The 18,676-nt window shown below is 39.9% G+C and overlaps 1 protein-coding gene across 1 annotated transcript in view; it reads left to right on the top strand.

Moving 5' to 3' along the window:
• Nucleotides 1-5,310: 5,310 nt before the first annotated feature.
• The window catches only part of slc27a6 (solute carrier family 27 member 6), a 30,792-nt gene continuing 17,426 nt past the window's right edge, over nt 5,311-18,676 (top strand). Inside the window, exons 1-4 of the mRNA XM_053410764.1 lie at nt 5,311-5,915; nt 10,207-10,416; nt 11,674-11,832; nt 14,753-14,877. Of these exons, the coding sequence (XP_053266739.1) occupies nt 5,429-5,915; nt 10,207-10,416; nt 11,674-11,832; nt 14,753-14,877 (981 nt within the window). The 5' untranslated portion in view covers nt 5,311-5,428. The remainder of the gene's footprint in view (nt 5,916-10,206; nt 10,417-11,673; nt 11,833-14,752; nt 14,878-18,676) is intronic.

The following is an 18,676-nucleotide window of genomic DNA, read 5'->3' as shown; positions in this document are numbered from 1 at the left end:
ACCCCCTAAAGATTTTAAGGATTTATCAATTAAAGTTGTCAGAATCTTGCTCAAAAAGCAATATCCTGCTCAAAGATGAAGATTCTGCTTCAGATGACATCTTTATGAGTTGAGTGATACAGAAAATCAACACGGAAAATGCATGATGTAGTATTTGTCGGTAGCAGTATATTTTGTTAAGATAGCCATGTCACAATTATTCAACCCCTATATAATATTGTTGTTTTTAAAGCTGTCTGACAGTTTTTTTTGTCCTAAAGTGGAGTTCAAACATAATTAAGCCTTTGGGAACTCTATACTGATCCTTCTTGAAGGTATTCAAGGTGAGTTGCATCATGGGAAAGACAAAAGAGCTTGCACAAAAGCTGAGAGAAGAGATTATTTCATCACACCTGAAAGGTCTTGGGTAGAAGAAGATTTCCCCAAAAATTATATTCCAAGAGACACCATTGGGAACATTATAATGAAGTTTAAAACTGATGGAGCAGCTTCAAACCTGCATGGCCGTGGAAGAAAGCCCAACATTTCATCAAGGGCCCTCCGCAACTTAGTCAGAACAACTCAGATAAACCCCTGTGTGACTGCAAGACACCTACAGGATGACCTGATGAAGGCTGGTACAAGTGCTTCAGTGGCAACTATAAGACGGGCACTGAATAAACAAGGACTCTATGGCCGGATTCCAAGACTCACTCAGCTCTTGACCACAAGGAACATCAAAAGTCGACTAGAATATGCCAGGAGGAATTTTGATAAGACGACTGAGTTTTGGGTGACAGATCTCTGGACTGATGAAACCAACTGGAACTCTTTGGACGTATGGACCCATCACTCTAGGACATTTATCACACCAGATTAATAAGTGGGGCACACAATATCATCAGGGAAAGCACACATCCCCAAAAACAGCCTCTTCAGACTCCCACCATCAGGCAGAAGCTACAGTAGGGGAAAGTCCAGGACACACAGCTCCTACCCTCAGGCCATCCACTTGAGAACAAACATTTCTCTTTCCCAGAAGTCTGACTGGTTGAACATTTGTGAACGCAAACACCCTCCAGTGAGCCGCAATCAATAATGGACAACGCACTTTGCAACATGTTGCAATATTGCATATGCACCCTATGACTGCTGCTGCTCTTTGCGCAAAAATGCATATCCACCTTGCATATTTATATCCTGTGTATATATTCATATAAAGTTGATATAAAAAGTCTACACACCACTGTTAAAATACCATTTTTTTTGTGATGTAAAATAGTGACGTAAAAAGTTTGATTAGAGAAATCATGGCAGAAATACTTAAAACTTAAAACGTATAGATCAGCCAAAAATGTTAAGGTATCAGTCAGGAGAAGGTTAAAAGAACTTCAAAGAAATTAGATATCCCATGGAACACATCGTCAACAAGTGGAAAAAATATGGCAAAACCGTGAAATTACCAAGAACTGGACGTCTTTCCCAAATTGATAAGAGATTGATGAAAAGACAAGTAGAAACTGGTCTAGGGAGGCCTACAGCAACCTTGTTTTAGAGGCACCAGCCCAGAGCCCAAAGAGATCAAAGCCTGAGATCGCCTGAGCAAAGAAAGATACTCTTCAAAACTGATGGCCAAGATGACAGGGCCCCAACCCCTTGGAAGAGTTTCTCTGACTGAGGCAAGAAGCTTTATTTTCTGTTTTTAAATTTTTTACCAAAACCAATTTACATATTCGCTTGATTAATTGAATTAAAGAAGCTGCTCCAACCTGTCCTCTGGCTTTGCAGGGCACACGAAACCTGGTGCATTCTGGGCGCTCTTTTTGCTCTTTTGATTTTTTTGGGCAAAAGCGAATACTACTTTTTTTGTCGCAGCTTTCTATGGTGATATAGCACCCACTTCGATTCTTTTTACAGTCCTCTAGATTGTGAAGTCTTCCTTGAAGTTGAACCGGTGAAACCAAAAGCAGAAAGGTATGAGATAATGATGTCTAATAAAGTTGTATTGCAAAAGGTGTGGGTAATTCACGTAGAAGTTGAGAGTAAGGGCTCCAGCAGATGGAGGGGGAGGGCTGAGAGGAAGGAAAGGATACAGGGCTGAACTGAGTGGATAATGAAGGCAGAGAATCGGGTAGGTGATGCAGAGGTTTGAATGAAGGGTGCTGAGCAATAGTAGGGTACAGGCTATAAATGTATCAATCTCAGCTTATATTCATGACTATATTCTTTGACAGTAAACTGAGCAGTTCCTGCTTTCTCAGGACATTCTCCAGGAGGGACTGTATGTGAGAACACAAATGTTCAAGTTAGAGCCCCAGAATGCTCCAGAGAATGATCCCATGTGAGAACACAGTAGGAGATCCTCCACATGATTCACTGCAAGCAAGGGGGTATGTTGATGATGTTTCTAACACCCGACTGACGCAAAACAGAACAAAAAAATAAATAAAATAATACAAATAGTATTCAAAACAAAAAGTGGTGCCAGACATGTAGAAGACACAGACGGAGATGTCGAGAGAGCTTTTGGTGATAAGGGCCTACACCGGTGTCATCAGGTTTTACGTCCTGCCTCTGCCTGCTGAGCCCCCCCTCACCTGAGCACTCTGGAGATTTCTTTGTTGTTGTGAACACTTTGCCCCACTGGCTGCTACAGAGCGCTGGTCACCAGTTTATTTATATTTTATTCATATCAAATGCATAACGCGTCCATATTGGTGGTAGTGTGGCCTAGGGGTAGAGTGGTCGTCCTCCAACAAGAAGGTTGGAGGTTCAATCCTCACTCTTCCCCATCTGCATGCCGAAGTCACCTTGGGCAAGATACTGAACCCCTAAATAGCCACTGTATAATATGGAATGCACTAATTGTAAGTCACTTTTGATAAAAGCGTCTGCCAAATGAAATGTAATGTAATGTAATGTTATTTCACCAAACCAGGCACGGCACTTTCCTGGGCCATTTACATTACACACAAGTGTAAAGCCGATTATGAACAGTTTGTAAGATATCCGTCTGTGGAATTAGTTAGTAGATATTTCGCTCCACTTGTACTGAGATATTGTTCTACATGTTTAACATTTCTTCCAGGTGTTTAGTTAAAAGATAAGGTGGTGTAATAAAATAGTGATGCTGTAACATAGATGCGTGTGGGGTGGGTGGTTGTGTTGGTCACCAGTCAAAAACAATCTTGGCAAAAGCTCAACATGAATCCTGTGAATAAGTTAATTTTAATGAAACCATGACTACAAATTTAAAATTCATACATATTTAAAAGCATTGTAAACCAGGAAGATGGTTCTGCAGTATGATTGTCTCTCCATTCCGAGATTATTTAAAATGCTATAATGTATCTTCTATGGGCTAAAGCAGGAGTGGGGAAAACATTTTCTATCAAGGGCCATTTTAACTTTTATATCGAGGGCCATGCTCAATTCTAAAGAATATTCAGTCTAACATTTCAATTAGAATTGAAAATCTTAAAATATCCTAAATAGAAAACACACACACAACCAAAACAGTGAAGATAATGCTCTGTTAACAAATAAATCTCTTGAATAAAAGTTATATCCTGTATAACTTTCTCTAATAACTTTTGATGAGTGTAAAGTGAGTGTGTGGAGGGAGGACACTTGAGGCCCATCCACTAATCAACCCGGGCTCCTCCCTCCAATCATTGCCAGATCATTCACTTTAACTGTGTTGTTCTTATGGAGTAACCAACTTCTTGAACCAGATATTTCCTCATGCTTGCTTGACTCTTGCTTACCAGTGCAGGTGCATTGTTTTCAGTTAGTCCAGTTTGCCTGCTCTCCTTCTCTGTCTGTTGTTGCAGTTTGGATCTTTTATATTTTTAATGTATAATATACTTATACTGCAACAGTATTTACATCATATTTTCCAACACACACACGAGTCTCTCACAATATGCTTCTGTTGAAGAACAGTAAAAACCAAACCACTTACACACACTAACATCTGGCTTCGCTCTGCAGTGGCACAGGGTTGAAGTAGCATTCCCAGGTCAAATGACTACACCCCCCTCCAATATCTTATCTCTCCGGGAACTTTCTAAAATGATGTCCCCATTTCATAGTTGCTGATATCTCATGTTAAAAGATTACTAACACACTCAAACATTTGAGAACCGTGTTCAACTCTCATGAGAGAGACTTGGTTACATACACTAATAAAAGGACTGATAAAGGATTATCTTATATTCTAAAACACACCTAAAGAATAACTTGATATAAACTATTGAACTTGATGTTTTACATGTGAATAAAAAGAGAATAACAAGAGTTAAAACCTTAAAAATAGTTGCAAGACCTCACACTAACATTCTATGGCCTCAATATATCAGCGTAATGGTACAGAAGAAGTAGTCAAAACGCCAGCTCAGCAATATGTGTGTGTTTGAAATAAATCCCATAGCATGTAATTAATATTTAAATCACTTGACAGCTATACTAGTAATATAACATTATTTTACAGGTTTGATTTACATCACACAGGGTTGAAAACATGCTTTCAGCCCTGACACAGATTGTGTGTATGTGTGTGTGTGCCTGTGGGAGGTAGACCTGGAAGAGGAAACACAAACATGGTGTAAACACAGGCAGTCATTGGCAAACCTGTTACAGTGTTTGTATTTGTTCTTTAAATTTAAAGCAAATTAGCACGCTTAATTGTTTCCAACAAATAATAATCTAGAAAAAACAAAAACTTTAAATTCAGGACGGTCCAAGGTCATTTCAGCACGATTGTGAGATGATGGTGAAAGGGATTACAGAGCCCTGCCTCCAATTTATCTCAACTCCTGTCACTTCATTTCAGTTCCCGAGATATTGGCAAGTTAATTCATTAAATCACTTATACAGGAACTGTACTCAGAGGTTTCCCTTCAAAATAAAGCGCCCAGCACATTTGCCGGCTCTGTTAGAGGAACATGTCAGCTGATGTGATCACATTCACAGCGCATATTCAACAACATTGTGTTGCTGTGTATAGCCTTTTTAAAAAGAATAAAGTGTATAATTTTGGTATGACATAATACAAAAGGGGAGCAAACAGTGCACCTTCAAGGCTCATTTCAAAGTATTTACAAAGCTAGTTTTCATATTTCAAGTTCAACTTTACACGTGTAAAGGTAATGTTATTGTAGCACATATGTGTGATTAACTATTTTCTAATAAGAAAGTAGTTATGCTTAATTCATCATTATAACCAGTCCGACTGTAAATGGACGGTAATCCTACAGCACTTCCTTTATTAATGACCAATACTCTTTTATTTTGAAGGCGACACCTCTCATGTTCCAGCCTCACGCTGTGTGTGTCACACACACACACACACAAACGTATATCACCTAAAGCATGCGGCAGTGTGTGAAAGCACTCTTCTCCTCTGGTTGTCTTCAGCGGTCTTCATCGTGTCCTCACAGCCGCAGACATGTCTGTGTCTCTGGAATGGCTCTCGGCTCTGGCCCTGGCTGTTGCCTCCGCTCATGTCCTGCTGAAAGTCTGCTTCCCGTACTTCTGGAGGGACCTGTTGTTCCTGATCAAGGTGATCAGGTGCGGAGCGAGGCTGGAGCTCTCTAAATTCACCTCCAGCGTGCACACGGTCCTGGAGAAGTTCGTGCAACAAGCGCAACGCGTTCCCAACAAACCGTTCGTCATCTTCGAGGGAAACATCCACACGTACCGAGACATCGAGCAACGCAGCAACAGACTCGCCCATGTTTTCCTTGAGAGTGTCAACCTAAGGAAAGGAGACTGCGTTGCCTTGCTCATGAGCAACGAACCCGACTTCCTGTGCGTTTGGTTCGGGTTGGCGAAGGTCGGCTGCTCGGTCGCTTTCCTCAACACGAACATCAAGTCCAAGTCTCTGCTGCACTGCTTTAACTGCTGTGGAGCCAAAACTCTGATAGTTGGATCAGGTAAAGCTGTCACTTGTTCTACTGTCACATCACTGTGGCATATGCACCTATGGCTTCGTTTTTTCAACACTTACTTTAGGACAATTAGAAAATTATATCGACTATTAATTCCACTCTGTATCCTGGCATGAGTAACATCTGGTCAAGTTTGTTTGTGAGTAGCTTCACATGCACATTGTGGGTTATGACATAATAGGGAGAGAGCTGCTTATCCACCACTGTACTGTAGGGTTCCTACATTCTTCTGGTTTCTTGATCTGTCAACATCTCAGTCAGTTAGTGGGCTGCAGATATTAGCAGTATGACTGTGACTACGTTCCAATCACGTTTTGTCAGTCTGTATTTTTAAAATCGGTTAAGTATTTAAAATGTCCATACAACAAGTTGTTTATGCAGAATGGTCCCTATTCAGTACTATATTGATGCTAATAACCATTGTGCTGTAGCAAAAAAAGATTTTCTACCACATTAATTAAATCTGACTGGAGGTTTGGGTTTTCAAATTGATAAACTTTCAGTTGGCTTTCACAAGAAGCATTTTCATAATGAGACCTGAGAAAGATTAAGACCTGTTTATTTACATGAAACTGGAAGGGGTTCCAAAGTAATCTGAAAGAGTTTAAATATCCTATAACTGTCTGTTCATGAAGATTGCTGTGCCTGTAGTCACTAGAACTGTCAGATTAATTAAATTTTATTTGTATAGCGCCAAATCTTAATATACATAATCTCATTCTCAAGGCACCTTCCATAGTAATGTCAAGACTTTTTATTCAGAAAACTCCAGCTAAGTGCAAGTGCCTTAAAGCTTAATACATTTATATATGAAGTGAGTAAATATACTCTACTACTTTCCACCACTGATTTATAACCAGTACCCCAATCATTGGTTGTGATCTCAGTCCTGTGGATGTCATAACTTTCCCTCTAATTCCAGGATGTAAACATTGTGCTCATTGACATGGCAGCAAGTGGCATCTGCCCATAATGTCCCCTTGTATTTAGACTATAGACTTCTCTATGCATCCGAAGCCCGTTTTGTGAAGCAGGGATTGTTGTTAGCAAGGTAACTTAGGGTTTAACTATGGGGATTCATGGTTATAAAGAAAGTTCACTTCTTTATGTGGTCAATATATATAATTTTCTGATAAACAACAAGTATTTTATTGAAATAATTCATAAATAATTGAAAAGCAGTGGCTGGAACTGCTGGGGAGAAAAAAGGCTTAATAGACAAACAACAAAAATACCAAAACCAAAAAGGATGATTCAAATGTTACTTATTACATTAAGCGAAAACTACTATAATACCAAACCCTTAAAAAACTTAATCTCTTAAAACTATAAAAGTCAACCCAACTTAAGCAAAGGAAAAATGGGGGATGTGAGCTGAGTCCACATGTGGACAGGCAGACTAACTAATGAGTGTCCAGGGTGCCACCAGTCACCCACTTCAAGTTTAACACGCAAAGCGCAGCAACAATGGTGCGTTCATATCCCGGTGCTCTCACTCACAAACATCAATGTGGGGACCTCAAGTCGTGTGAAATTCAAAGCAGTATAACCATAAGCAATATAACCATAAACTGTATAACCCAGTTGGTCAAATAGACAAAGACAGCAATTCAAACAAACTAAGGAATAAAATAACACACTGCCAAAAAGGAACAAAACCAATATTAAGAAAAGAAAACCAAGCAACAAAATAAACCAGCAGCAGGTGAAACACCTCTAGTGTGGGTCTTCGTTTCAGGACAACAGGGGCACATGCAGCCTGTAACCATCACCTCCAGCCCCAACCAAGGCAGGACAAGAAGCAGAGAAAGAACAGAGGCCCACAGGTGCATTATATAGCCTGGCTCTGATCAGGGGTTTGGCTGGAGGGGGAGTCAAGGCTGGGGACACACTGGGAACACTTCCCCACCACACATGGTAACTAACCTAACCTGCTCTTGAGCTGAATGACTTCAGAGGATCAGACCAAAAACGTGTCGACATCTGAAGAATCAGATTACTGGACAACCAGACCAAGAGAGTTTTCAGTAAAGGGACAAATGATAAAGAACAATAGACATTTTTTTTTATAGATTAGTCAAATCTTTTTACTGTTCCAGACATTCAAAGTGTCAACAGGGGACAGTTTATCGCACACTAAATATGCATAATAACTGTTCATACAAATGTGCACACAAACGTGTACAAAAAGAAAAGTGATCTGGTCTGTGAAGCTGAAGTAAAAAATCTAAACGGAAGACATTAATATATATATATATATATTACCCCCTATTTATTAGCCGAAAACATGCCAATGTGTTCAAATTGCTTGGGTTTTGTGAAACACTTGTGAGTACTCAAAAGTAAGATCCAATCACGTTTGTATCTTATTTTTTATTTGTAGATCTTGTCATACACATTTGTGACCAATCTGATTTCTCCAAAAAGTCCCTTGTTGTGCTGAGCAAAGTTTTGCAAAGCACAGTGAAAACTACCCCTAAACACACAAGGGGAAGCCTCTGTCCCCCTTTTTCCAACAGTTTGGAACAGCTTCCGCTTGTGTTTGGAAACCTTATTTGAACCGTTAGGAGCATTCAACCAAAGAAAATTTATTTGAAAGTCGAAATATTGATTGCAGCTTAAAGCAACAAATTTTGAATGTGTGAATCAATGGGTCATATTCTACTAGTTAGAGTTATAAAACTACAGTTAATTCAGTTTCTTTTGCTGACTAATTATAATTATTCACATTGTTCCAACACAGCTTTACATACAGATTGAGGATGCTTTAACCATTTGTAGGGTTTTGTGAGACTTACTCTATAAAACATTATAGAGTTGTAATATTTCATATATTATTGTACTTTATATGCTAAACACCTTAAATAACATATAGTTTAAAAGTACACCCCTTGATTATGTTGTAATTGTCCAATAATGAACCCTGACTGCTAAGTGTCCTACCAGGTCAACGTTCTGAAACTGTGAACTGTGTGGAGTTTCAATGAGGGATGGAACTTATTGCTCAATGTGGAGGTGATTTCTGAAAACATTTTAAACATTACATTCTGCATCCATTTTAATCATACAGCAATATAAATTTTGTTAAACCACATTCAGCTTCCCCCTTGTTTTACTGCAATAATCCTGCTGCTACAGTTAATAGGATTCACCATGCTGCAGCCATGTGACAGGATGACAGATCATTGCTCAACCAAACAAGCATGATGTTTGTCAGAGACGCTGTCCTCACCCCCACCTCAGTGCAACAGGAGGGTGTATTCATGGAATCGCTGGAAAAGTCAGACACTGATGAGAGTAGTGTCCACAGAATATTATATTGAATATTATATTTATTGAATACACTTACTCTCACTTGCCCACACTCATGTATTTTACAAAGTAATCAAATACAACAAATATCTAAAATATATGACGTGCTCTACATGGTAGGTATTATAATATTGGCTAATATGCAGCACTCTGCAGATATCTTTTAAAGGTAATGGCATGAATCGTTTTTGGGATTATTCAATGTTATCATGGTCAGTGAACTGCAAGTACAGTAAACAGAACCAACCTATATTAAATCAACATTGAGCAAAACATTATCGGTTGTCTTTGTTACACTTCAGCACAGAACAAGGTACTTGGCAGGTAGGTCGCTCCAGTCATGCTGGAGAACTTGTCTCTGTTGTGGAGGTGGTTTCTAATGGATAAGATTCCAAACATCCAAAGTGCCCTGGCTTGCTCTGTGCTGGATTAAATGAACTAAAGTCAGTTTATGTGAAAAGATGAATATTCTGGATCACGCAGCAGTGATATGCTGTGGTGTACAGATTTGGGATTTAATATGAAAGTTATGACATGCCATGCATAAATGTTTGTGCTTATTGGTGGAATGCCTTTAATTCCTGTTTAATGATCAATTTCATTGCATTTTAATTTTCCAAAGAAAAGATCTCTGAAAACATTTCTTTCAGCGACAAATCGTTTTTTCTTCTTTCCTCTGATAGTCGTTATCATACAGTGTTGCTTGAACACGCGAAATATAGTTGCGCAGTTCATACATTTCTACAATCACTATTTGCAGAGTCACTATGAAACATGGTTTTTGTACTTCTAAAATAACTTCCTGTTTGCTCTGATGCCTCCAGAACACACTCAAAAAACACATTTGTTCACAACATACTCCGTATTAAAACTTTAAGATTGGAGGAAGTAGGAAGCCAGGCAGGCTGAGAAGGGGAATTATTATAAACCTTTGTAAACACCTTTGACTTTCTCCATCCCCTAGAACTGGTGGAATGTTTGGATGGCATCCTAACCAGCCTGCTGGAGGACAACATCCAGGTGTGGGCCATGGAGAGCCACAGTGAGCACCCACAGGTACACAGTCTGTTGGATAAAGTTGCTGCTGCCTCTGAACAGCCTGTACCCGCTGTGCTACATGCCACCACCTCTCTCAAATCCCCCACCCTGTACATCTTCACCTCTGGAACAACTGGTGAGTTTTTGAACAGGCCAGTGGGGATAGACATTTTACATCACAGTGCTAACATTTCAGTTACTGCAGCTGATATTCGTGATAATGACACATGCAGTGCTTCCAGTGCAATGTAAGATCAATGTGTAATGGTAATAGGTCTGATAGCCACAGAATTCCTTTATTAATTTAATTTCATTATTTTGTTTTGCAACTGCATCAGTGATACATTATGGATATAGTTTTTTTTTAAATCAGCAGTAACTGCTGCAAGGTTCAATGACAGTTTGATAGGCAATGGTATATCATGGGTAAACATTAGACTTCACTTGTTATTTGAGGAAAAATGTCTTGACAAGGAGAAAGTTTGAATGGAAGAGATTTTGAAAAAACAAGTAGAGAGCAGCCAACTCTGCCAGACTGAGCAAACAGGGAGAAGGGTCTCAGTAACAAAGGTGACCAAGCACCTGCTGCCTAATCTGGTTGAACTGCAGAGGGGCTGTGTGCATAAGAGTACTGGTTGTTCCATTTAAAAATAATGGAGGACACCAAGACTCTTGTGAACCTTAAATGCAACCTAAATATTTTGTAGTGGTCTGCAGGCAGCTCCCTAAACCTCATGTCTTGGTTTTGGCTCCGATAGACTTTGTCAGATGTAGAACCTGATGTATATCGGTGTTTCTTTCCAAATCTTATCCAGTCAGATGAATTTAATACAGGTGGACTTGAGTGGTTATCATCTGACTAGAAAAGCGCTATATAAATACAAAACCATTTACTAAACCAACCAAGGTGTAGAAACATCTCAGTAATGATCAAGACAAAAGAGAGACACCTGAGCTATTCTTAAGTATTCAGACCCATGAAACTTAGCTGAGATTAGGAGGATGAAAATATTGTTTCCATGTATTTTCTTATATGATCACTCTTTTATAAATATTTTGCTTGTTAGGCTACTTCACACAGTAAAAGGAATTGTATATTTTGGAACAGGACAGATTTTTGCATACTTCCATTCTAAAGGAACCCCCCCTTGTTGCAGAGAGAGGTCCCAATAATATATTGTTTTAAGCGGTCCTAGACAATCAGATCCATCTTGGATGGGATCATTAGCTTTGGGTATTACAAAATTATGATAATGTTGCTAGTTTCTGATAACAATCGTTAGTATCATAGAGGTGCATTTGCTATTGAAATGCAGCACTGATATTGTCTTGCATTGTCTTGAACTAAATGTGTTTTCTTTCTATGTCATGTATCATGTCTTCATTTCCACAGGTCTCCCGAAGGCTGCAGTGATCACTCATCTGCAGAGTTTGAAGGCAGCAGCAGGCTTTTGGGCCTTTGGGATGACTGAAGATGATGTGGTGTATATTCCGCTGCCACTCTACCACAGTGCAGCTTCTTTGATCGGTATAGGAGGAACCATAGAGCTGGGTAAGATTCAGAGTTTCTTCATGACCCTACATCTAATCTTAATTCTCTGTATTCACTGTATGTTTTGATAACTTATGTCATAATGTCAGTTGAAATCTAGCAAACCATTATGTAGATCCTGTGTTTTAGTACTCAGATCCAGGTGCCTGTATTACGAAGCATGTTCTATAGGTTGTATGAATAAATGACGCCACAACGAATTTGGTATCGTGTGTATCAATTTAAGTAAGCCTAAAATGAAAAAAAAGGCAGAGGAATTCTATAAAGGGTTATTACTAATTATTTAATTATTTTTGGTCGGATGAGGAACAAACTCTTGACGTGATGATGTGTGTGATGAAGTCAATCTGTTTCAAAAGTTGATCTGTTGTCATGAGGAAAAATCAGTCTGTGGATAATTGTTTTCATAAAACCACAGTTACATTTTTATTTCACCTCCTCTTCTGTTTTTAAACAGATACTTGAAAAGTTTGGAGCAGATTCCTATCATCTGTAAAAAAGTCTCTCTTTTGTCCCTGTCAGAATCCTGTAGATCGATGACTCTTTTCTTCTGATCCGATTGGTCAATAGCCGGGCCGTTGGCAGGTTTTGATCTCTGAGCCGGAGCAGGTTAAGTGTTCATCATAAGTTACAATGGTGATTTACACCACATATCCTGCTTCGTAGTACAGAGCCCAGGACTAGGATTCAAGTCTGCCAAGTCCTGCGATCAAAGTAATACACAGAAACTGTCAAAGCGTATCTGCCCTCAGTCACGTCTCGTCTTTCCATGCCGAGGAAAAGCCACAGCATTTGTCTTTGGCTTCTATTGGTTTGTCTGTCCTGGTGTGATCCTTCCTTTGACTTTGACGTTCTTTTGTATGTGGTGCATCAGAAACATTTCCTGGATTTACAGACTATGAGTTGGATAGCAAAGAACAGCAAGATGTGGCATGAAGGTCAGAGATCAGCAGATGCATATAGCATTTGATGAAAATTATGATTATGGAATTATTCCACCAGATATTGTCACCAGATTTGTACAGAACTTATATTGGAAATTACATTTAAGAAATGTTTTTATGCCCATGAAAGACAAAGCAAATGATGTTCATAATCTATACCGTCATCTGAATGTGAATACAAATTTTATGGAGTTAAATCAGGAGGCAAAGTCAGAAATGGTCTTCCTGTGAAGTAGATGAAATGTGACTTTTTTTCTAAGCCCTAGCAATTTGTAGTCACGACTGCTCACAGAGTCCAGTGTCCAGTGTCCAGTGTCCACTAAAGGATGTGACCCCTCTGAGGACCTGCTGTTTCACTTCAACTAGCAGCTTAATTAGACACGTTGGGCAGGAAGTGAACACTGGAGACTATTATGAAGTTGTGCTGTTGATAACGTTTTTGCACTCTGAATTTCTGTTCCAACTACTACGTCAGCAGTTCGATGTCCCTCACTGGAAAAGATCAACATCCAAACAAGCTGTGTCAACAAACCTTTGGCCAGTGAACTGACAGCTTTATGTTATATAATAAAAATGACAAACCTTGTACACATTATCAGACCCCATTTAGAACTGAGCGGTAGATCAAAAGTGTGTCGATGTAAGTTCGCTTGAGTTCTGTTGACAACAACTATGCGTCGCTTAACATACGTCACATACTACATTGCTCTGATTGGTTGTAGGTCTATCCAATTGAGCGAAGAGGCATTTTTTTTCCTTGGTTCAGTTGAAACACGCCCCATAATCACAGCCCAATGGAGCAGTATCAGACTCGTATTCTGACTAGAATTATGAGTATGACAACGTCAGGCTAGTTCACATCCGTAGGGTGACCACAAATGTGTCCAGGGCCAAATTCAGAGACCACCTAATAAGCTGACATCCTCTAACCAGCTAGTTGCATAAGAGTAATTTGTGGCCACAATATTAACATCAATATGAGATGTCACCATCTGGAGTGAGCACAGACACATTAGGTGATGGCTGCAACCAACGCACTAAACTATCATTGGGATTCAATGTCCTAGTCAACAACCAGTCTGACAGAGCCTAAATATGATGGTTACGCAATTATAGTCGTGCTCTCTCTCACTTTTCCACCCACCTCTCTACCCCATTCTTCACTGCTCAGCCCAACTGGTCAGGGTGGATGGCCACCCACATTGAGTCTGGTTCTTGCTGTTTCTTTCTGTTAAAAAGCACAGGAGTTCCTTGAGATGTAGGTCAGCTTTATGTGTTATTTCCCCAAATTTTCCATTTTTTTAATGTCAATAGGTATTAGTTAAAGAAAGACAAACGAGGGTGGGTCCAGCCACACCATCCTGCATCATTGACACAGAGGTGTGGAGAAGTGGTTATATGGTACACTTGGTAACGAGTGTGGAGGAATCTGGTTGCTGTCCTGCATCTATATGCTGGATTACAGTAAACGGGTGGCAATTGCATGTAAATCCATTCTTTAATTACCCAAGTAACTTTGTTCTTGAGTTTTAACATATTTACCTAAATACATGTAAAGGCATTTGACGACATCAGGCCATTTCCCTGCCTGTTGTGCGTTCAGTTGTAGTGTACAAATGGTTATGCAGTTGGACATGTTCAGATTTTGTCCGAGTTTGTTTGAAACATGCTATGATATTAAGTCTGCTTTGATATATTTGGCCCTCCTGCACATGAATATTGTGTCAGGGCAGCTGGGAAACAGGAATTTAAGGTGTACATTTACCTGAATAGTAGCAAAATGCAGTACCACTTGTTCAAGTACATTATATACCGTTATCATCAAAACAGTTTAAATATACAGCACATGGAAATTAGACACCATGTTTATATAAATACAATTATAAGGTAGATATGCCTAGTGTTGAAAATCTTGAATATGAGAATTTAATCCCAAATTCTGAAATTGAAAGACATTGTTATGTTTTGTACTGCAGGTGCGACCTGTGTCTTGAAGAAAAAGTTCTCAGCCTCCCAGTTCTGGAATGACTGTAGAAAACACAATGTGACTGCTTTCCAGTATATTGGTGAACTCTGCAGATACCTCTGCAACCAGCCTAAGGTAATCTTCTGTTTGACAGAAAGTATACAAACACACACACATTCAAGCCTGATTAACACCAGGTGCTGAACTGAATTTATTTAAATCATTAGACAAAAATGTCTTCACACCAGTTGATTTTTCTGTAACCTATTTACCTCCCTTCGGATACATTTAAGATACATTTTAGAATCATTTTAGCTATGAACTAAACTTTGTCAATTTAATAAAACAATTACATACAGAGTCACCCTCGACTTGTGAATCATTCAAGTTACTTTGTGTACAACTGTAGCAGAAAGATAAGCAGGGTCTTTGTTTCATTGTTTGCATCTTCCCACTGGACACATAGACATGCACACACACACACACAAACACACACACAGTGTGAGGTCAGAGCTCATCCTTTCATGAAGATGGACTCAAAGTCCTCTTTGTCCCCTCTCCCTCTGTTATTTGGCTGTCTGGGTGGAAAGCCTGCGATGAATGTCCTCACAAGTGACTGAAAATGAAAGATGTGGACACGTACAGCACATACGCACCCTTTCACAAGCTCAATGTGTGCACACAAGAATGTTTACTAATGACTGCTTGCATACAATCACTTTGAACTGTGTTCAACGTGCAAATTTACCCACCAGACACAAACATTCATAGGTGTTAACCTTTGATTTATAGATTCACCTCCTCTATAGCAATTCTACCATTATTTTCAATGCTGCAAAACTTTAGTTTTTAATATGAAAAGTTGTGGACTTTGGTCTGAACATTGTGCTGCTTGCTTAACAGACCTTGCTGTTAAATCACACCGTCTTTATATTCATGAAGCCAGGTAAGATGAGCGTTAAAGTTTTCAAAAAACTTTAATCTACACACCACATCCAGAACATTAACAATGGAAAAAAAAAAATATTTAAAGCTACATATGAGGAGGGTCAATTATACCAAGGAATAATGCTGATGTAGGCTTTATCAAATAATTAGTAGAATAACTAGGCTCCAGAGAGTATCATAGAATAAGTAAAGTCATTCTTAAAATTATAATACAACTTTATCATTTATAATATGGAAAGGGGAGATACAACAGAAATCGTTCAGGACTCAGATAGTTACTCAATACTAACTGCTGGTTATGGTCTACATCCCTCACACGTGTGTCTTCAAGTTATCATTGTTGTTGGATAAAGCCACAAACCAGATTAGCTGTCACTGCTTCCTTTTCCTAGCCTGACCAGGAAGTAAAATTCCTCTTCGCTCAATTGGATAGACCTACAACCAATCAGAGCAACGTAGTATGTGACGTATGCTAAGCAACGCATTGTGAGTTATTTACTAACGCCGGGTTCACACCGGACGCTTCAGCGCAGCGCCAAGCCTTAAATAACAGCTGGCTCCCATCCACTCCCATGTTAAAACTTTGTGCCGGTCACACCGGAGGCTGAAGCACCGCGAGGCAGCCTTGGCGCAGCGTGGTGCTTCAGCCTCCGGTGTGACTGGCACAAAGCCGTGCAGCGATCTACTGGATAAACGGGTGATATTATTAGCGCTGCCCGTCGGTTCAGCGTCGCTTCAGTGTCCGTTGTGAACAGCCAAGCGCCGGGGCGATAGGGATTAGCGCGGTGCTTTGGCGTCGCCTCCACGTTCTGTGTTCCTCTTTCAAAATGAATGCGCTGTCGATGTCTTCTAAAACAGACTCAATGGCAGCATCTACACATCTCAGCTCGCCAGCGGCAGGCATGTTTGTTGAAAACGAATTCAACCCAAGGGCACTTTGATGACGTGGTTGATTACGTTACCGTTGATCATCTGTCAATCATCGTATAAAGCCCGCCCTGACAATCTGATTGGTCCGGTCGGGCATCATTTTTCCTCAACGGAGCGACTCCAGACTAGCCTGGATGCCAGACGAACTTAGCCCCGCCCACAACATTTTTGGTCGGGCAGTTCGGTCTGGAGTCGCTCCATTGGGAAAAAATTATGGCCCGACAGGGGCACTAACAATGCGTTGCTTAGCATACGTCACATACTACGTTGCTCTGATTGGTTGTAGGTCTATCCAATTGAGCGAAGAGGAATTTTACTTCCTGGTCAGTTGAAACACGCCCCATAATTTTTTCCCAATGGAGCGACTCCAGACCGAACTGCCCGACCAAAATGTTGTGGGCGGGGCTAAGTTCGTCTGGCATCCAGGCTAACTCCAGACCGAACTGCCCGACCAAAAATGTTGTGGGCGGGGCTAAGTTCGTCTGGCATCCAGGCTATCCTTTTCCATAATGCTACTACAAAACTAGACACTGGCCCACGTCTGTGGCACTGTTTGTTTCTGACTGCACAGCACAATATAACAACAGAGTTCACAACAGAGAGCTGTTCGGTCTGTCACAAACTCAATGATCATTTTCACATTCTTAAAATAGCCTTTGATTATATTCCCGCTCACCATCTAATCACAAATAAATTGACCTGGTGCCAAACTTACTAGCTGAACACTGCTCTGCAGGATGCACATTTTTTACACGCAAACATGAGATTCACGCGAAATGTACTGCTTATTGTTGATAGCAAAAGCAGGTGCATATGAACAACATGTCTTCCACTAAATGATGTGTTGCAGACCACATCGTCAGCTTAACTCTATAGTACCCCCTAACAAAGAAGGGAGTGAATCCTCTGAGCTTCCAGTTTGTCTAGCGCTGAAGGCAGAGATATCAGTTCTTCTTCTTTTGAGTATTTCAGAGTAGCTAGACCCTCGGCGGGCGTAGATTACCAGCCGAGGCCCCAGACCCTGAAGAGCTCCAGAGTCCCCATGCTGAGTTGGTTTGTGGTCTTTCAGGTTCAAGTTTGTTAATTAATATGTAACATCATTCAAATATTTTTTTACATAAGCAAATATTTAACTGACTCAAATTCAGCTAAAATCTAAGACAGGAATAACTTAACACCCTCTTTTAAACTAACTGCTTCAAAATATATTTATTGATATGCAAACATATTCATAGTCTTATTAATAAGGTACATAAATGATAAATGGAAAGTTTTCAGCCTTTTCCAATCTTGTCGACCACTCAAAGTCAAATTTCCTGTTCACGCACACATTCTTTATGCACAATCTTTCTATCATACACAGTTCATACTCTGTTAACTGTTACAGGCTCTTTGGGGGTTCAGTATCTTACCTAAGGTAACCTCAATATGCTTAATGGAGGAGCCAGGGATTGATCCAGCAAACTTGGTTAGTTGACAATCCTGTCTACCTTCTGACCCATAACGGAGGAATAGAAAATATTACATTGTGGCAAGACAAGGAAAGGCAGAGACGCAGGTACTGTTTACTGTGGTTTATTCAGTAACAAGGAAGAACTCCACATGTTCCCCATACGGGAAGTATATATAGCTACAGCCTCTAACATTACCCATCAACCCACTGGGTGAGAGGACACACCCCTGAGTGCACGCCACAACATAATTAAAATCAGTGTTAGGGCAATGCTTACCCTGTTTGCGCACTACAGTATTTACCATTCACTTCTACACTTCTCCACAGCTAGCCATAGTTTCTTAATATGTTGTCTCTCCCTTCCTCTCTATCTCACATACAGGCTCAAACACAATGATCTGACCATCTAAACATACTGACCATTGGCAGAGACTGGAGAAATCCCTCCCATTTTGATGGCCTGTTAAAATTCATACTTATCTATGTGGATTTGTAAAACAAATTTTAAAAAAGATACACTTTGTAAACCACACTTTTAACACCTAAGTGAAAGACAGAGGAAGTTATTTAATTTTCTTACCTTACAGCAGCATGGTTACAGTT

This window comes from Pleuronectes platessa, chromosome 19 (genome assembly GCF_947347685.1).
Source record: "Pleuronectes platessa chromosome 19, fPlePla1.1, whole genome shotgun sequence".
Classification (NCBI taxonomy): domain Eukaryota; kingdom Metazoa; phylum Chordata; class Actinopteri; order Pleuronectiformes; family Pleuronectidae; genus Pleuronectes; species Pleuronectes platessa.
The sequence above is the reverse complement of the archived record's forward strand: the minus strand, read 5'-3'. Positions and strand labels throughout refer to the sequence as shown.